The sequence below is a fragment of the Gordionus sp. m RMFG-2023 genome, chromosome 5 (assembly GCF_954871325.1).
Source record: "Gordionus sp. m RMFG-2023 chromosome 5, tfGorSpeb1-WG-v2, whole genome shotgun sequence".
Lineage (NCBI taxonomy): Eukaryota > Metazoa > Nematomorpha > Gordioida > Chordodea > Parachordodidae > Gordionus > Gordionus sp. m RMFG-2023.
In genome coordinates, this window is record NC_088779.1 from 24183005 (window position 1) to 24202096 (window position 19092).

The following is a 19092-nucleotide window of genomic DNA, read 5'->3' on the forward strand; positions in this document are numbered from 1 at the left end:
TTACTGGGATATTTTTTTCCCCAGTACCAATTTGAACATTAGCATTTTTTCTTGTTTAATCACTGTGATTTTGTTTTCGGTGACCAGCTACCTACACGCCATCGTTCAAGTGTTTCATCGGCAGCCACCTCACATTTCATTTTTTTAATCAATACCCAGATTGATGGGTGTTTATTCCCAACCAGATTAGAAAACGATGATTCGAACCTTCGCATTGATTATTTATGACTTATTCGTTGAATAGAGTGCTCTGATTCAAGTTTCTGGAGGAAATCGAGGCTTAATTCGACCTGTCTGGGATTGAGAATTGCTTTTTATGACCTCCCTTGATACTTTATCGATGTATTTTTATCGAAAGAATATCCTTACCATTGCTCGGAGTAACCGATCTAAGGAATACCATTGCATTGCCCATATCACATAAAGGAACAAATGCTAAGCCGTCCATCATGCCACAAAGGGCTTCATCGGTTCTGTATTGGCTTTCCAGACCTAGCTTTTGAATTTTTCTATGGGTACTTTGACACAAATGGTAAAAGTATCCTCTGATTTTGATGTGATCCCATTATTAAAAAATAAATCTAAATAATTTAACATATTAATAATCATACCAATGACAGTTTTAACCGCGTTCATAGCAGACTTTTCGAAATCCATGTATATATATAATGGATCAGGAAATAAATCCCGTTCTTGACATTTAGACATTATTACTTCGAATATTTTTTCGTAAGTATTTTGTGTTTATTTTTGGAGTTTAATAGCTGTTAATGATTGTGGCATTCGTTTATAAAAATATTTATCAATATTAATTATTGCTAGGTTACACTAAAAAATTAAATGAAAATTGAGAAGAAAAAAATTGAGAAAAGGTCAGAAAAATAAAGATTAACAATGACTTAAAGCAAAAATGGGAAGAAAATAATAAATTGAGGAAAAAATTTAAGAAAAATTGAAATGAAAAAATTTTTAAAAAATAACGATTTTTCTTTAAAAAATTTTTTTTTTTCCATGGGTTTTTTTTCTAGGGGTATTTTTTTCTATTACCCTAGAGACATATGAAAGTCTAAAGATATAGATTATTATAAGAACAAATTTATTTAAAAAATGTACACTTAAATTATTATATTAAAAATAAATTTAGAAAAAATAATAATATTGTAGAATAATTTATATCATCTTCATCTAAATATCATTTGTATAATGTAAATTATCATCTTTTAGTTAACAATCAAATAAAAAATGTGTAACATATTTATTATACTTTTATTGAGCTATAAAGATTTTAACAAAAGATGGCGCTAAAGCGCTTTTAAGGTGTAAAACGATTAAATGGGTTTAGACTGAATATTTTGATTGGTAGATTAGTGTTATAAAACTTTTGAGTAGTTCGAAATTAATGGTGTCAATTTTTTTTATATCATGCGGGAAAATACTTGATTTTGAATGGGTATTACAAAATCGTCAAGAGTGCTTCAACTTTACTCAAGGAAAAATTTATAATTTTTTAAACAAACTAAATCTTTCCATCCTCTCCAAAGTAAAGTTGTCAAAAAATATATTTTCCCTTGTGGTATAAAATTGACATTATCAATTTCATACTACCCCAAAAGGTGTTAGGTCTACAAAACCAAATATTTATACCCATAATATGAAATATTATATTTTACAACTTAATCTTTTGTAAAATCTTTCTTAAATATACAAAGAAATTCTCACCATAATGACTCACGAGCTTTCAAAGAAGACTTATGAACCTTATTCAATCCGCTACATTTTACTCAATAATCGCAGATAAAATCATGTATATATCCATAGAAGAGCAGCTTTCAAAATGTTTTCGTTATGTGGAAGAGGATTTAAATATAAATAAAATATTTTTAGGATTTTATGAAGTATTAGAAACAAACTCTGAACATTTATTTAAATGTTAATCATTAAACCTAGCGGTACAGGATTCATTTAATACTATTGCAAAAAATTGGCGATTTTATAGTATCAATGAAAGATTTTTTTATCTTTTGTTCGAGGGTCTCCCGAAAGCATGGAGATATATAGTTCCATCCAAAACTTCTTCAAGGCCATTAGGCTCTTCACGCTGGTTTATACGAATAATATCGTTAAAATCAATAGAAAGGAATTATGAAATAATTATAAAACTTATATTAGAAATTATCAATACATTTCTAAGTGAAGTTGCAACAAAGAGTAAAAAATTTAATAAACCAATAACGCCCTTTGAAAACTTGTTTGTTCTTAAAATGATGCTAACAATATTTGAGAGATTAGAATATTTAAATGCTGGTATCCAAAGCTTTTCATTACATTTTCAAAATGTTAAATAGAAAATAGAAGTATTATAGACAAATATATTATGTAATTTTAGATCATGCAATTGCAAGTATAAAAAATTGTTTCAACAAATCAGTAATGAATCATTTAATTAAAGAGTAATTTGCGATTCAAAAGATTGATGGAAATCAAGAATAAAGTTTTTGCATTCTATAGAGAGGATTTTGAAATGGATGGTCTAATACTTAATAGAGATTTGTTTTTTGGATTACTCATCAAAGTTGGTAAAATATACATTAAACTCTTTAGAGGACGCATATTAAAAGAACAAAGAAATTATTTCGTTTCTAAGAGCATGTAAAATTTATTAAAAAAATGGTTTTAACAATTCCAACATTATTTAAATATTTAATGTTGTTTAATCGGCTCGATTTTTAAATAAGCATAACCATTTTAGTTAGAAAATATTACGCAAGTCTGGAGATTTTGCTCTTAGAAATGTTTTGACGTGTCTATGCGAAATATCGGGGCTTGCATATTATTATTTTGGTAATAATCCTTAGTTCTTACTCTTTTATCAGAATATTTATCAGTGTTGTCCAAAATCTCAATTTAGATGCTCTTTATAAAGCGAAATCATCTGATAAATATGTTCCAAAAAATTATTTTAACTTTAAAAAATTACCCTCCCCCCTATAGAAAATAGATGGCAACGCATATTAGATATAGCCAGTAATGTTGCTAATTAAAAAAAAAAGAATAACACGCAAGCCTGAAAATTTTGCTCGTAGATGGCTCAAAGGTTTGGACTATTATCGAGATATCGAGGGTTAGTCAATATTTTTGTGACTCAAATATTGAGTTAGCTATTCTTAAAAATCGGCTTAAATCTAAGCGTTTAATAATTTATTAACCAGTCCATAATTTCTAAGTAAAACTTAAATATACTTGCATATTTAAAAACGGGGTAAAAAATATAATTTCTACATTTTTTTTTATTCACCAATTATTTATTTAATTTATATAAAAATAATTTATCTTTTTACGTTTTTTTTTCGCGCGAGTAATCATTGATTTCGACTAAAGATTCACAAAAATTCTTTATTATCGAAAATAATATATTACATTAATAATTCAAGTTAATAAAATAAATATAAATAATATTTTATTTATTATTATTTATTTATTTATTAAAAAATGTAAAATAAATAAACTTGGCATTAAACTATATTTTTTTTTTATTAATGTTTAAAAAATGTGAATAAAAATTAACAATGGTTTTCATAAAATAATTTTGTTGATTTTGATTTTAAAGAAGGACAGGGCGCATTCAATGACACACCTTCTTTTATTTATTTAAATTTCATAGTTTTATAAAAAATAGTTAATTTAAAATTAATTTTTTTATTTAAAATCGATATAAAAGTAAATATTTATTTATTTAAATTTAAAATTCAATATTTTTTTTTAAAATATAAACCTTTTTAATATTATTTTCTTTCAACAATCAATAAAAAAAATGTAATAAATTAAAATAAATTTTAAATTTATTTTATTACCTTTACAATTATTATTTCTCTAACTGAAATTTCCAAATTATAAAGAATTGTTGCTTTTTTTTCATGTTTAATTTTATCATAAAATAAAAATGATATTATTGAAATATCTGAGTCCCAGGAATTTAAGAGAGAAATTTTCTGATCTCATTGAAGGCCTTATCGATTCTCTAAGATCCACTAATACGACCAGCAATATTGCTGAATGCGGCAAGAATGTATATTTTCAAAGGTAAGCTAATTATATATATTTCATTTTTTTCTTCTTTTAGTGCTGATCGGCTAACTCAATATTTTAGCCAGAAAAATATTGTCTAAGCCTCGAGGTTTCGCTAATAGATGTCCAAACATTGGTGCCACCTATGTGCGCAATATGGAGGCTTGCACAATATTATTTTACTAAAAAGGGTTAAACGTTTTTAAAAATCGGCTCAAATCTTATTAAGTAAACAGCTTAAAAATGGCCCGATTAAGATTTTATCCAATAATAATATTATGCAAGCCTTGAGATTTGGCAAATAGAGGTCCAATTGCCATCTATGACCATAATCTCCAAGATTACATAATATTAGTTTGGCTAAAGTCGATATCAGGACTTTTTAAAAAATGACCCAGGGCCGTTTAACAACATCCTGCTTAAATAATTGAATTATATTATTTTTTTGATCTCATTTTTTCTTTAAACATAGATAACCTTTTTCATTTTCCAAGAATAATAATTTTAAAAAATAAATGTTATTTTAAAATTATTTACAACACAAAATTAAGGTTATAAAATAATTTACGTAAAACTTTAAAAAATATTTAAAACTAGTTTATAACAAAATCGAAATCCAAAATTTGTAACAAAAAATAAACTATGTTAAATCCAAAATCTTAGTTCATAATATTAAATATTAAATTACAAATGGGAGGGATTTGGATATTTTGTGAAAATATTTGGAGGACTAATTTAATTTGAAATAAATCGATAAGAGCTTCCATAAAAACAATTTTTGGAGGTCTTTAATCCTCTTGCCAAGATTAAGGCAAATAATTCTCATTTAACTATTACCATTTTAAAATATGAATTAGAAGCCTGAATCGTGATGCATGGTTACTCAAAAAAAAAATAAATCTCATTGTTACCCTTATTTTAAGGGAAATATGTAACGGATAAGTTACCCGACGATTGCAGTTATCGTTACTTAGTAAAACAAAGGTTTAACGGAAGAGCTCTTCGTAACATCAATGTGCATCAATATGCTATATCATTATGATTTTAAATTTAGATAAAAATATTTTATTCTTTTATAAAAAAAACGGATAATATTTCTACGTTGTCCCCTGACTTGCGAAAGATTTATTATGCAATTTAACTAGTTGCGGTCTTTCTTTCCTTCTTTGTTTGTTTCTTTCTATTTTCCTTGAAACTATTTTGTATACATGTATATAATGTGGTCATCGATTTATATTCCAAGGCTATCTTTGGTGGAAGGAAGATGATGTAATAAATAATTAAATACTTTTTTGGTAAAAAAAAATACATAAAAAATTATTTGGCACGAATTCAAAAAAAAAGAAATAATTTTACAATTTGAATGAATAATTTATTTCAGAAGGCTACTTTCAATTTGTGCATGTTAGCTTCAATGTGTTTTTTTCCGTTTTTACAATTTTAAATCATTTTTTAAGCGCGTTTTTTTAAATTTAAAAATCTGATTTTACCGGAAATATTTTCTATCATGTTTGGAATACATATCTTATGAATTATAGACAATTTTGCTGTTAACTTTTGAGTCATTTATAATTTATATAAAAAATATATGAAAAATTTAATATAAATTATATTAAGTTTAAAAGTTCATGGAAAAATTGTCTGAAATTCATAGGGCAAGTTTCCAAATATGACGGCACACATTTCCGGTATAAAATCAGATTTTTAAATTAAAAAAAAGCTTCAAAAATTGATTTAAGGTTGAAAAAATAACACATTGCTGGAAAAAACACATTGACGCTAACATGTATAATATTTTAAAAATTAGAATATTTATATTGGGTCGTTTGGGGTTAATAATATAAAATAATCTGGGAATAAATGAAAAATATATCATTCTTCTTTTATGACCTAACCATCTGATCAATGGCGTAACAGACGGCGGAATTCAGCACCTGGGATAAAAATGGTTCTATTTATGAATATTTTTTTTAAAACTGTATTCTGTTTCATGTTTTTAAGTTTGGCTCTTTTTGGAATGTCCATGTAGAACTCCATAACATTTATTCGAAAAAATTACTCGTTTTTGTTGGTTTCGAAACTGGTTCCTGAAATTTTTTAGATTCCGATTCCTATAAAAGGCTAACAGAGGGTTCCGATTCATATTTCCGGTTCCGAACTTTGATTTTTTTACGAATAGGAGAAAAAATGGAGCCCAGCTGTTCATTAAAAGTAAATATATTTTACTTAACTCGTTTTCCTTATCCCTTCAAATTTATATTGACTTAGCCGCGTTCGCTAAGACTAGTAAATATTTATAATATATTATGTTTTAAATGAATAAAAAAGCAACGTATTTATTCGATTCATATTTTTTTGAGTAAAGTTCGCCCCTGCCTACCCCCCCCCCCTCTTTCCAATTCTTTTCCTTTCCTTACCACATTCATTTTTTATGGCCATCTTGTAACATACCCTCTTCTCCCCGTGATAGAAGTGCTCGCCTTAAAGGATTTTGTAATATAAATGAAATCGTACACGTGAGATAAGGGCCAAATCAAGAATTTTGGAAGTAGTGATCTGCATCGGGCCTAATTTTACAAGCCCGGCCCGGCCCGAAATTTTTTTCAAAAAAGTTTTGCCGGTCCGGCCCGAACCTAAAATTTTTTTAAAAAGTATTGCCGGCCCGAACCCGAAATTTATTTTAAAACAATTTACCGGCCCGGCCAGGCCCGAATTTATTTAAATATGGAAATTAATTTTTATAATTACTTAAAATAAAAGACATATGTTAGTGTTTAGTTCCAAAAAATTTAATCAAAAATTTTTATTTTACATAAAAAATTCAATATAAAATTGATAAATTTAGATATATTTAATAAAATTTCCAAGGTCAGACCCGACCCGGCCCGAAATTTTTTTAAAAATTTTAGGCCCGGCCCGAACCCGATTATTTAAAATAGAATTATGCCCGAGTTCGGCCCGAAGCCCATTCGGGCTGGGTACGGGCCGGGCCTAACTTTGTAGATCTCTAATTGGAAGCCTCGGAGGTGTCAGCCATATTTTTCTCTAAATTTTATTACCCCTGAAATTTCGGGAACCGCTTTTAGATGCATTGATGGCTCTATTACTTCAGCATGTTCACTGTCATCTTTTCTAACGTAATTAAATAGATACTATAGATTCTCACATCTCTTAATGAAGCAATTATTTTTTTAAATAGAGATAATAATCTCTTGAAAATTAGAATGACTCTTGCAAAATATCTTGCTGCCCGGAAACTTCATGCATTTTAGCATTCCTCATATCCGATATCTATTTCATTAGCTCTACTCGCGGTAAACCTGCCTCGGCCCCTTATTAGGAGGAATTTACTTCCAGAGATTTTTATTCTTTATATTAAAATCAATTCTAATATTTTACTAGACTATACTCAAATCGAAGATCGAAATAATATTATATATATATTTATTAATATTATTATAATACAAAAAACATTATATTAAGATACCTTACAAGGTACAAGCAGGTGAAAACGAAAATATAAGGAGAAATTAAATAATGCTATATTCGAATTTACAAGGGAAAAAATAAAATTAATAACCCAATTTCTACCTTTTTTAAAGTCATTTTTAAGGCTTGAAATATAAGTGATGGCATACTTTTTAGATTTTTTATTTTAGATAATTTAATTTCTTTCTATTTACCGCCATGTGTTTTAATAGTTTTTAAATATAAACAAATAAAATTAAGTCTATTTTTTTTGAAATATAGTTTGTAATTTGATATCACCATTTAAATGAGCTTATTATCAAATATCTATTTTTTTTAAAAAATATCTTGTAATTTGGCTGCCCTACCCTACCCTCATAAATTAACTAAGCCAATATAATATTTTAAACAAAATATACATTTTGAGTAGGATTTTATGTCAGAGGACACCAACTTAAAGAAGTCAAGAGAGGACGGCCGTCACTATGAATAGGTTGTCATCGGCTTTATAGAATATATATCAGGACCAGCAAAGGTCGAAATTTTAGAACTCGGTGTAATGTTGCAAAAGTACTCTTATTTAAATAGTAATAAATTTGAAATTTTTTATTTATTTTGAAATAAACTCTTTGAACGAGATTAGGATATGGTCAAGGTATATTGGTTGCTTATTTAATTGCTTGCACTCTCCGACGATTGAAGTTTTGCCTAAATTTGTGACTGATATTGTCAACTGATTTTATTAACGTGTCATATAATCTATACCTAAAAATTTCTTATTATTAAAAATATATTGCTCAATTTCTACAGATAGCTAAGCTTTTTCATCTTCCATACCATTCTCTTCTTATTTTTTTAAAAAAACTACTAAAATGATCGAAACTTTTAAAAATAAACTATGAGATTGATCTTCCCTTTTTTCTTTTTTTGTTAGCTAGAATACATTTACAATTTTCAGCACAGATTATATATAAGAAAAATTATTTTCAAGCTATTCTTTTAGCCATGTTAGGATTTTTGATCATTTTTCGGTAAGGTTATGATTTGTGAGTGTTTATTTATTTATCTGTCATATTATTGGTTGAATTTTATTTATTTATTTTTTCGTTGAATGATATTTTTATTATCGAAAACCATTGGTTGTTAATTTTCATTATCGAAAACCATTGGTTGTTTATTTTTACATATATTTTTTTTAAAAATGAATTATTTAAATTTTAATATTGTTAATTTTTTTTCAATCGTTTTTCTGAACCCGGTTAATAGAAGGATAAATACCCAGTCCATAGAGCGTCTTTGGCGCTACCTCAAAACAAAATATGTTAAATCTGGAAGGTCCCAGTTTATGGAATATTACATGGCAACATATATAGAAGAGAGAAAATATAAATCTATTGAATATCTTTTAAAATGTATTAGAAGATATTATTCAATTATAAATATACGGAGTTTATATTTTGTAGAACATTTTTATTTTTATTTTAAATGTGAAAAATTAATATTTTAAATATAGAGTTAAGTATTTAATTGTTTGCTCAGATAATAAGTAATTTTTAAAAAAAAACCCATAAATAATGATATAAGTGACCATTGAGAAAGAATTATCTGCTAAAAAAAATTTATAATTCATAAAAGTATGCAATCTAAATAAGAAAAACAATTGGAAAAGTTATCTAAATTACAAATCTGCAGGATCTTTATGATCTATTAAAAAAAATTAACCTAATTTTTCGTTCCCTTTATTTAAATTTTATCCTATCTCATTTTTATTTATCATTTTACAAAAAATGGCTAAATAATTTTCTATAAAAATATTACAATAAAAAAATATGTGAAAAAAATAACAATAACAACCAATGGTTTTATTTAGATAATAGAAATGAAATATCATTTAACAAAAAAATAAATCAAACCAATCTTATGATAATAAAAGATAACCAATATAATTATGACTTACAAACCATAACCTTTACCATTTTTATGGCTCGGCCCGGAATTATTTAAAAATTATATTCAATAGTTTTGGAAATTGTTACAAATTGAAATTTTGAGTACTAAATGAATGGTTATTAGAGTTAAAGGCTTTAGTGATTTTCCAGCTGACTAATTTGAATTGGATTTTTAATTTTTTTTAAAAATCATACCATTCCTTGACTGGGGTTAGGTCTGAGTTAGGGTTGTTACAAAGCCCGATTCGGAACTATTTTTAATAATGACCCGATTAAGATTTTAGCAAATAATACTATGTAAACCTCGAGATTTGGTAAATAGAGGTCCACATATTTCTGTCATCATCTATGAGACAAATCTCCAGGCTTGCATAACATTATATTGGCTAAAATCTTAATCGGGTCGTTTTTAAAAATCGACCCCAATCAGGTTTTTTAATATACCCAACAGATAGTGTTATTAAACGGCTCGATTTGGCCTATGTTAAATTAAGGTTTTATTAAAAAATTATATTACGCGTTAATTAATGTCCAAATCTTTCTCCCATCTATGCGAAATCTCCAGGTTTGTCTAATACTTTTTGGCGAAAGTATTGGGTTAGCCGTTTTTAATAAATCTAGGCGTTTAACAACTCTAGAATGAGATATGTAAATCGACCTTGGGAATTATTAATTTCTTTTATAACAGTTTTGCCCTAAAAAAGGAAATAGGAACAAGGTGATAAATCAAGATTAAGGATTTATGAGGAAACCTTGAAATTCTTTAAGGAAGAAAGAAAAAATTGATAGTTTTTAATTTTTGAAGGAGCTAACTTAACCTCATTTAATATCATATTTGGCCAAGGACGAAGAAGCGAATTTCGAATATATAAAAATATTTTGTATCAGTTTTTTTAAGGTCAGGCTCAAAATAAATTAACTTTTTGTTTGATTTAAAATTTCCTTGTTCAATGATTATTTTTAGAATTTGGTTATTTTTTAATAATTTTTTAAAAATAATGATTATGTTATAATTGCCTGTTCTCAATTCGTTTCTTCGGGGTTAAATAAAACATGTTTTTTTCTATATTTTAAACGAGAAAAAAAAACAATTTTCCGACCTCCATCCAACATATTTAGATCAGCTGCCAATGAGCAGTGCTGGTATATCCTGGGGATAATATCCGCTCTGAATCACGCAATCGTCCATACCAATATATGACCAAAGTCTAAAAACTACTCCACATTAATACCTTGTTGAATTAATCTCTACTTTGTAATTTTTAGAAATTTTTTTTCACGAACTTTTGGACTTCATAAAAATTTATTATTAGTTTTTCCATATATTTTTTTTATAAAAATTATAAATGACCCAAAAGGTAAGTGAAGAATTGTCTGAAATTTGACAGGATAGGTATTCTAAACCAGCTGGAATACGTTTCCGGTAAAATCAGATTTTTAAAAATTAAAAAAAAATGATTAAAATTGAAAATAACACATAGACGATACGGTATGTATATTGTGCACTTATAAAGGGTTGCAAGTGGTTTAACATAAATGAAATGATAGTTTTTTAGAAAATGAAATGTTTTATTTTATGTAAATATTTCAGGCTCGCTCAAAATCAAATATAAATCTATGTTTAATTAACTCACTTTTTGCGATGTCATAGACACTAACTTCATTTTATTTTATTGGAATCATATTTAAAATAAATTTAACAACTATCTCAGAGACCTGCAGACTCGGTCTTAAACGGGCTTAAAATTTTTTTTACGAATCCGGGTCGAGCCTAAAAATAATTTTCGCCCAAACACGGGGCAGAGCCTCGGATAGTCCTATCAATTCGACATTTAAAAAAAACCAAAATATTTTATTTTAATTTAATTCAATTATTTAAAGTAATTAATGGTTACGTGGTAGTTTTCGAGCGATTTATTGGCAAAGTGTTATACACATGTTTAAAATCTATAAATGGATTATTAAAAGGATTCTTTCTTTTTTTAAAAATAATTTTAGAGAATTTAACTCCATTAAAAAAATATATAGAACTGATTTCCATAATTTCCACTTTCTTTTCCTAAAGTAGGAAGTATTCATATTTACATAATTTCTTATTATTTTGTCCGTTAGAAATCTGCCCTAAAGCGTGAATGATAATAATGTTAATTAATACTATATTTTAATACCTGTTTGACTATGTTTTAAAAATATTTCCTTGATAAAAAAAATCCCCGGAAAATTTTATTAATGAATATTAATTTAACACTAAATCACAGACCTTAACTTTAGACCTAGTTTACGTAAAATCAATCAGATACTCTGCCTACAAAAATTCATTACATTAAGCTTTAATTTCGGAGTTTTTATTTTACAGATGCTTCGTGCCAATTTTCAAAGAATGGTCATAAATCAAGATATTTTTTAAGTAAAAAACGGGCTAACCGCTTCAAAAACATTATGATTCGTTGTTTCAAAAATTTGCCGAACTCGTGTACGGTTTCGGATATTATAACGGGTTTAATCCAGTCGGGTTTTTTTATTCCGATTAGCATTTTCCTTTGTTGATTTATGAACTTTTTGTAAACATAAAAGAAAAAAAAAGAAGGGGAAGAAAAGATGAATAAATTAAAATAAATAATTCACGAACAAAAAAATATAATTTTTATTGAAAATATGAATATTTATTTTTTTTAACAAAATATTTAAAAAAAAACTCATGGGACATGTCCAAACAATTCGTTTTTTTTCAAAGCTGTTTCCTAGGCATTTTTTAAATTTTTTTGCATAATATAAATTTGTCACCATTTTTTTTGTAAACGATTAAAATGGCGTCTTTTTTTACAGTGCAAATAATAAATGGGATAACGATAGAGGGCGCGATTTATTTTCTGAACTTTAATTTTTTAAAATAAACATCGATTTTAAATATTTTCTAGAATTAAAAAAATTAAAATAAACAACATGATATTTTATAAATTCCCAAAAACGAAACCGTTTACAACGTTATTGTTAAATACCATTTTTTTCCCCAATACTTATGTCAGGCAACAACAAAATTTATCCGATTATATAGTGAGCAGTCCATGGCCGGATATCGATTTACCGCACCCTTCCACCAAGATTTCGGATTTTATGTTTCAAGCTTTCGAAAAATATGGAGACAGAAAAGCTCTGGTAACATTTTTTATATAAAAAAATCTTACACGATTTATCTATTATACATATATTTTGGAATCTGGAACTGAAAATGGTTCCTTCCGGTTCTTAGTATTTTAAAAAAAGTGTTTCCGGTTTTAGTTAAGTGGCTTTCCAGGTTTATGATTTTTTCCGTTTATTATTTTTTATATCTGTATTTTAGGTTGATTCTTTAACCCACAAATCCTTGAGTTTCAAAGATTTGCTGGAAAAGAGCAAGCGTATTGCCGGATCCCTATCTCTGAGAAACATTTCCCTCGGCCATAGAGCAGCCATTATAGCCCAAAACACGCCAGATTTTTTACCCGTTTTTCTCGCGCTCAATAAATTAGGAGTTACTATAGCTTTGATAAGCCCCCTATCTACCAAGGACGAAATCGAGTATTATTTAAACGAGACAAAAAGTCAAACTATCTTTGCTCAATACAGCTTATTACATACCGTGCGCGATGCCTTAAACCAAGTCCCGTCATTCAAACAAGTATGTTTAATAAATCCATCATATATTTTTAGAGTGACTTTGCCATTTGAATCACCTAGGGCGAAAGCTTTTCTTTTATAATATAACCATAATTACAAAGAAAATTAAATGATGATATAATTTTTGGTTATCTATATAAATTTTTTTTTATGTAATCGTTGAACTTTTTATATAATATGTATTTACTTATAAATTGTAATGAATGTCTCATAAAAATTATTAAAAATTTAAACCCTATGGGCTAATTATCAAGTACAATTTTTAATTTTGGAAGGTACAGTAATGGATATATAAATTTTGAAAAAAAGAGTTATATTTTGTTAAAACACTCTTTAATTTTATATTTCGATTAATATACATTCTTGAGACAACGTCCTCGAAAGAATTTTATTGACAAATTTTATAACTGCTTTAAAAAATTAACTCCTAATGGTCACGTGGGTATAAGAATGCAATTACGCCGTTTAAAGAATTAATTAACCCTACATAGCACAGGGTACTATGCAGATTTTAGTCGATTATAAAAAGTTGATACTTAAATTTCTTTCGATATTTTTTTCTGTATCTTTTAGAGTTTAGTATTTTTAGGCAAAGTATATATGCGCAAAAATTAATTTTGAATAAGTTATAACGGTATTTTGAAGTTTAAGGTCCCCATAGCCCCGCCTAGTCGTACGTGTAACTTTATCATTCATATGTTTTGGCGTTGATATACTAAATAAACACTTTTTATATATCATTTTTATTAATTAAAAATCATATTTATTAATAATTTACCTTAGATAAAAATTCTGCATAACAATTTTATTTAATTAATTAATATTTTTATATCATATTTTGGCATTTTAAAATAATTTCTCAGTTTTTTGACTCTTGTCAAAAACTTTCATAAAATTATAAAATATCTATAAAATCTTTAAATAACAATTAAATCACTAATTAGAGTTTATATATATTATAATTATATTTGATTCGAATATATAGAATGTATAAATTGGGTTCAAGGAACTCATTTAGTCTTTCCTGTAATTTTTTCACCTGTTCTATGAAGGGTTAAGTCAGAATCTATGGTACCTAATGGCAAATAATGAAAAAAGAGGTCATGAAAGTATTAGATTTTTTTATTTAATATAAAAATTGATTTACGATGTAAAATTTTTTATTAATAAAAAAACAGAACCATTTATTTTGCATGGAGCCGTTGACACAATCGTTCAAGACTTTACTTGATCCGATCAAAATCACCAAAAGTTACCCCGTTAAAAACGAAACCGTTTTTGATATTTTACCCAAGATATTTACCGTCTCTGATTTATGCCGCGAAAATTTGAGCACGTTCAAAACCAATATCCCAACACAGAAAGTGGCAGTTATACCATTTTCCAGCGGTACAACAGGGAAGCCAAAGGGTGTCATGCTTACTAACTCTAATGTGGTGGCCAATATCCTACAATCACAGTATAAATTTGCTAACCTCTTCTTTTTTTTTTAAACCATAAAATTGAAAAATATTTTATTTACCTGCCCGCCGAATCCGTAAATTTTTTTTATTTGTCCCGAAAAGCCTGACCAAAATAAAAATTAGTGGGCCCGGCCCGAATTCATTTTAATATAGAATTTTTATTTTATAAAAGATATTCTACAAATAAAAAATATTAGCCCCTTGTTTCTTGCAAGAACTAAAAATATCAATTTGTTTCACAAAATTAAATGACATCTTTTTAAAAAATTTAAGCCCCAGCAGGTCTTGCCCGATTTTTTTAATATTGGGCCCGACCCAACCCTAACCAAAATTACCTTTTAAAATAGATCCGAAGCGGGTACGAGCCGGGCTGTGATTTGCATATCTCTACTCCAAGTCATAGCTATACTCCCGATCATTTTAAAAATATATCATATTTTTGTTCCCCCAGGTGCGTCATCGATCAAACCATTTACAGAGTTGTGAGTGGTCTGTTGCCCTTTTTCCATATATACGGCTTCACTGTAAATCTCCTGAATACATTATCCATGGGTAATACCGTTGTCACTTTTTCAACACTGGAACCGAGCGTTTATTTGAATGGCTTAGAGAAATATAAAGTGAAAAACAATATATATTTCGTTTTTTTTGTTTCTATTATTTATAAACTTCTTCCAACAATAATATATATATTTTTTAAATAAAAAATGCGTATTCAAAGTCCAAACAAAAAGGATTGATGATTTCTCTTTTTCTAACCATTGACTTCATATAATACAGATATATGACAGTATCCATACTTGTATTGCCTAAAAAATAAGTGGTAGCGGTGCATCTAATTTTTTTTGTTTTAATTACCAATATGGTGGACACGTGATTATATGCGCATATTTAAGGGGAGGGGGAGTGGGTGGAATTTAAATTAACATTTCTCAACGTTGCTAGTTTAATTATTGAATGAATGATAAATCAGGTGTCTATTTTGGTAATCCACCATATTTTTTGCCATTATTTATCTATCTACCTATTTGTCTAATTCTTTTTTTTCTTTTAAAAAAATAATAATTATAAATCTTAAATAAGGTATCATTTTTGTTCATTGTACCTACAGTGGCCCAATTTTTGATCAATTATCGATATCTGAATAAATTCGATCTTTCAAATGTTATTCATATTTTCAACGGAGCATCTCGCCTACCACTATCTCAAGCTAAAAATTTAAAAAAGGTTTTTAAGCAGAACGTACATATTTCCCAAGGTTCTTAAGATTTAAATTATTAATTTTTTTTTAAAAAAAACAAACTATTATTGTATGAAAACTTTGGCATCTTTAACTCTTATAATCCAAGCTTGTTAAAAAGTCAATTGTCAATTTAGCTTTGCTCGAATAGAGAATTAAATTTAGGCATTTTGGCATCCAGAAATTTTTTTCCGTTCCCTGGCAGCTTAAGAAAGAAAAAATAGACTTATTATATTTAACCATAATTGAACTAATATTTTAAACAACTTATATATTTTTAAAACATTTAAATTTTCTCTTCCCTAAGGTTACGGTATGACCGAAATGAGCCCCGTATCGCATTGCATGCCTATTGATAGTGACTATACCGAATCTATAGGCTTAACTATTCCTAACACCCTTTGTAAAGTATGAATTTTTTTTAAACTGTAGATATTGATTTAAAAATATACATATTCTATTTTTAGAGGCTATATCAAGTTGATATCCACTTTTATCGTAATATAAAATTCTTTTTAAAATCTTTTCATCTTTTTTTAAAATTTTAAATAAGTTTTTATTGGTCATCTTGATATATAGGCGGCAATTAAAAAATATTGGACGCGATACTTTTAAAAATTAATATAATGATGGGTTCAGACCCGACACTAAATATAGTCGATATACCCTAAATCAAATCGTTATTTAGATAGTCGATATTGACACTAAAGAAACTCTTTCCCCGAATAATAAAGGAGAGCTCTGCATTAAGGGACCACAAGTGATGTTGGGTTACTTGAATAACCCAGAAGCTACGAAAGAAATGATCGTCGATGGGTGGCTACACACAGGTTATTTAAAATCATTATTTTATTTAGTAAAGTTAAATATTATTTAATTTTTTTTATATATAGGAGACGTAGCATATTACAATAATGATGGCTATTTTTTCTTGACTGATCGAATGAAAGAATTAATAAAATACAAAGGATTTCAAGTTAACATCAAATTAATAATGAAGATGATTCCTTTATATTACTGTTAATAATTCCTGACCCAACTTTAAATTAAAATTTAAGCATATATTATACCTTTTCAATTGGTTGTGCGGATAGAAAAATTTTTTTTAAACAAAACAACAGAAATAAATTGAAAAAATAAAGCTACCCAATCACTTAAAAATTAATTTTATTGTTCTAAAAATTAAAAAAATGATAATTTCTGAGGAGTGGTTATTTATTCGGGGTGTTTATTATTTTCTTTTTAGCATTTTACTTTTTCTTATTTTCAGCTATTTATCAGGGGCTTCAAAGTTATTTCTGAATAATTAAATTTAATGCATAACAATAGAGTATAAAATAAATATTTTGAGTTTTAAATTTTCCACCTCTAAGCTTTTAAAAAAATTCTGCTCCCAGCGGACCTTAATTAAAAAAAATTCCCTTTGGGCTGCCAGTTGACTTGGACCCAAAAATTTTGATTTTGTTCTCTTATCTCATAATTTTTTTTAAAATCTCAAATCAAAACACTCAATATTTAAATCTATAAGGTCGCACCAGCTGAAATCGAATCCATTTTAATCGCACACCCAGATATAATCGATGCTGCAGTCATAGGGATGCCGGATGAAAATGTTGGGGAACTACCTACTGCTTTTATCGTCGCCAAAAAAGTCGTGACAGCTAAGATGATAAATGAACTCATAAATGGCAAGGTATAAAAAAAATATAATAAATCATTGCTATATATAAAATAACCATTTTAAAACTTTAAATAATTATTCTAAGGCGTCTTCAAAAATGAAAAAAAAATTATGTAAGAAAGAAAGAAAATTTATATATATTGTAGATGTAATATTTTTTAATGCAAATTTTTATTTTAGAGGAGAATAGTGATATTAATAAACAAATTTGTATTTTAGAGGAGAAGACAATATTGTTTTGCTACATATTTTATTTTAATCTTATAACTATTAAACAATAGCTAAGTGCTCACAAATGGCTGAGAGGTGGTATTCATTTTATAGATCAAATACCAAAATCCGCCAGCGGGAAAGTTTTAAGGAGGGAATTGAAAGCTATCGCCCAGAATACAACAACAAATACAAAATACCACAAATTTAACGAAAAATGATAGAGAAAAAATATTTTTATATACTGCTATGTATATCATAAGAGCAAATTTAAGGTTCTATATAATTTTATTAATATGGCCATTTACTTAATTTATAAAAATTCCAGTTTTCCATTTCCATTAGAAAATAAAAAAATATTCATTCTATATTATAAATATCGTGATGTTATTTGGTGTTTTTTATAATAAACTTTTTCAGTATTTTTCACAGCCTCATATTTATAAAGGACAATGAATATTGTTTGATTTAAATTATTTAAAATCAAATCATGAATATTTTTTTTTATCAAGAGCAGCCCTTTTATATGGAATATCATAAAATTTATTATTATAACTCCAAAAATTTATTTAATTAAAATAAATATTTATTATAACTTTGCATTGCGGAGAAAAAAATAATTTATTATTTATTTGTAAACCTATCAAGTTTTTATGAATTGCTACTATATATTGATATTATCTATTATATAATTTTTTATAGTGATTTATTTAATTAAAATAATTGTCTAAATTATTTATTGTATTATATATTAGTTTTCCTTATATATTTATTTAACTTAATTTTAGTTAAAAACGTTAAACTTATACCGAAAAAAACGTGGTATCATTTCTGGAAAAGATAATTCGATGGAATATATGCACTGCTAGCGTTTATCTATGTGCTAGTTAGGCTAGGATTTAATTAATAATAAAAATATTAGGTGAAAAGAATTTACCAATGTGGATTTAGTTATCCATTTATAAATTCAAACTGCTAACTATTTAAGAACATCTAATATTCGATTCACTTCGAATTTAGTAGAGACGAATGAAAGTTGTTCAGTTATATTGAATCTAGGAAAATAATTCCCCGGGAAAAAAATCCCCATTTTTTAAGATATTAAAAATTACAAAATTAATAAAATAGGAGAAATAATCCTATAAATATATACACGAAATAAAAATCCTCAAATAAAATATTTAAAAATTTTGAGAAAATCAATTCAATTATTATTGGGGATTTTTTTTTCCGGGGAATTATTTTCCGCTTACCAGTTATATTTAGCCTTAAAACAAGGTGGAACGTGGGCCAATTTGATTATTATTTATTCTATAATGATTTAATTTTTAGACAAATTAAGTTCAAGATTGGAACTAG

At 27.0% G+C, this 19092-nt stretch overlaps 1 protein-coding gene across 1 annotated transcript; it reads left to right on the top strand.

Annotated features, from left to right (window-relative positions):
* The first annotated feature begins 3852 nt into the window (after window positions 1-3852).
* Window positions 3853-18302, top strand: LOC135930514 (probable 4-coumarate--CoA ligase 1). The gene is made up of 11 exons (XM_065467316.1): window positions 3853-4080; window positions 12509-12638; window positions 12823-13140; window positions 14318-14598; window positions 15054-15222; window positions 15686-15860; window positions 16150-16250; window positions 16531-16672; window positions 16736-16818; window positions 17371-17535; window positions 17805-18302. Exons 1-11 carry the CDS (start codon window positions 3941-3943, stop codon window positions 17952-17954), a joined length of 1854 nt encoding a protein of 617 aa, XP_065323388.1. The 5' UTR covers window positions 3853-3940; the 3' UTR covers window positions 17955-18302.
* Window positions 18303-19092: the final 790 nt, after the last annotated feature.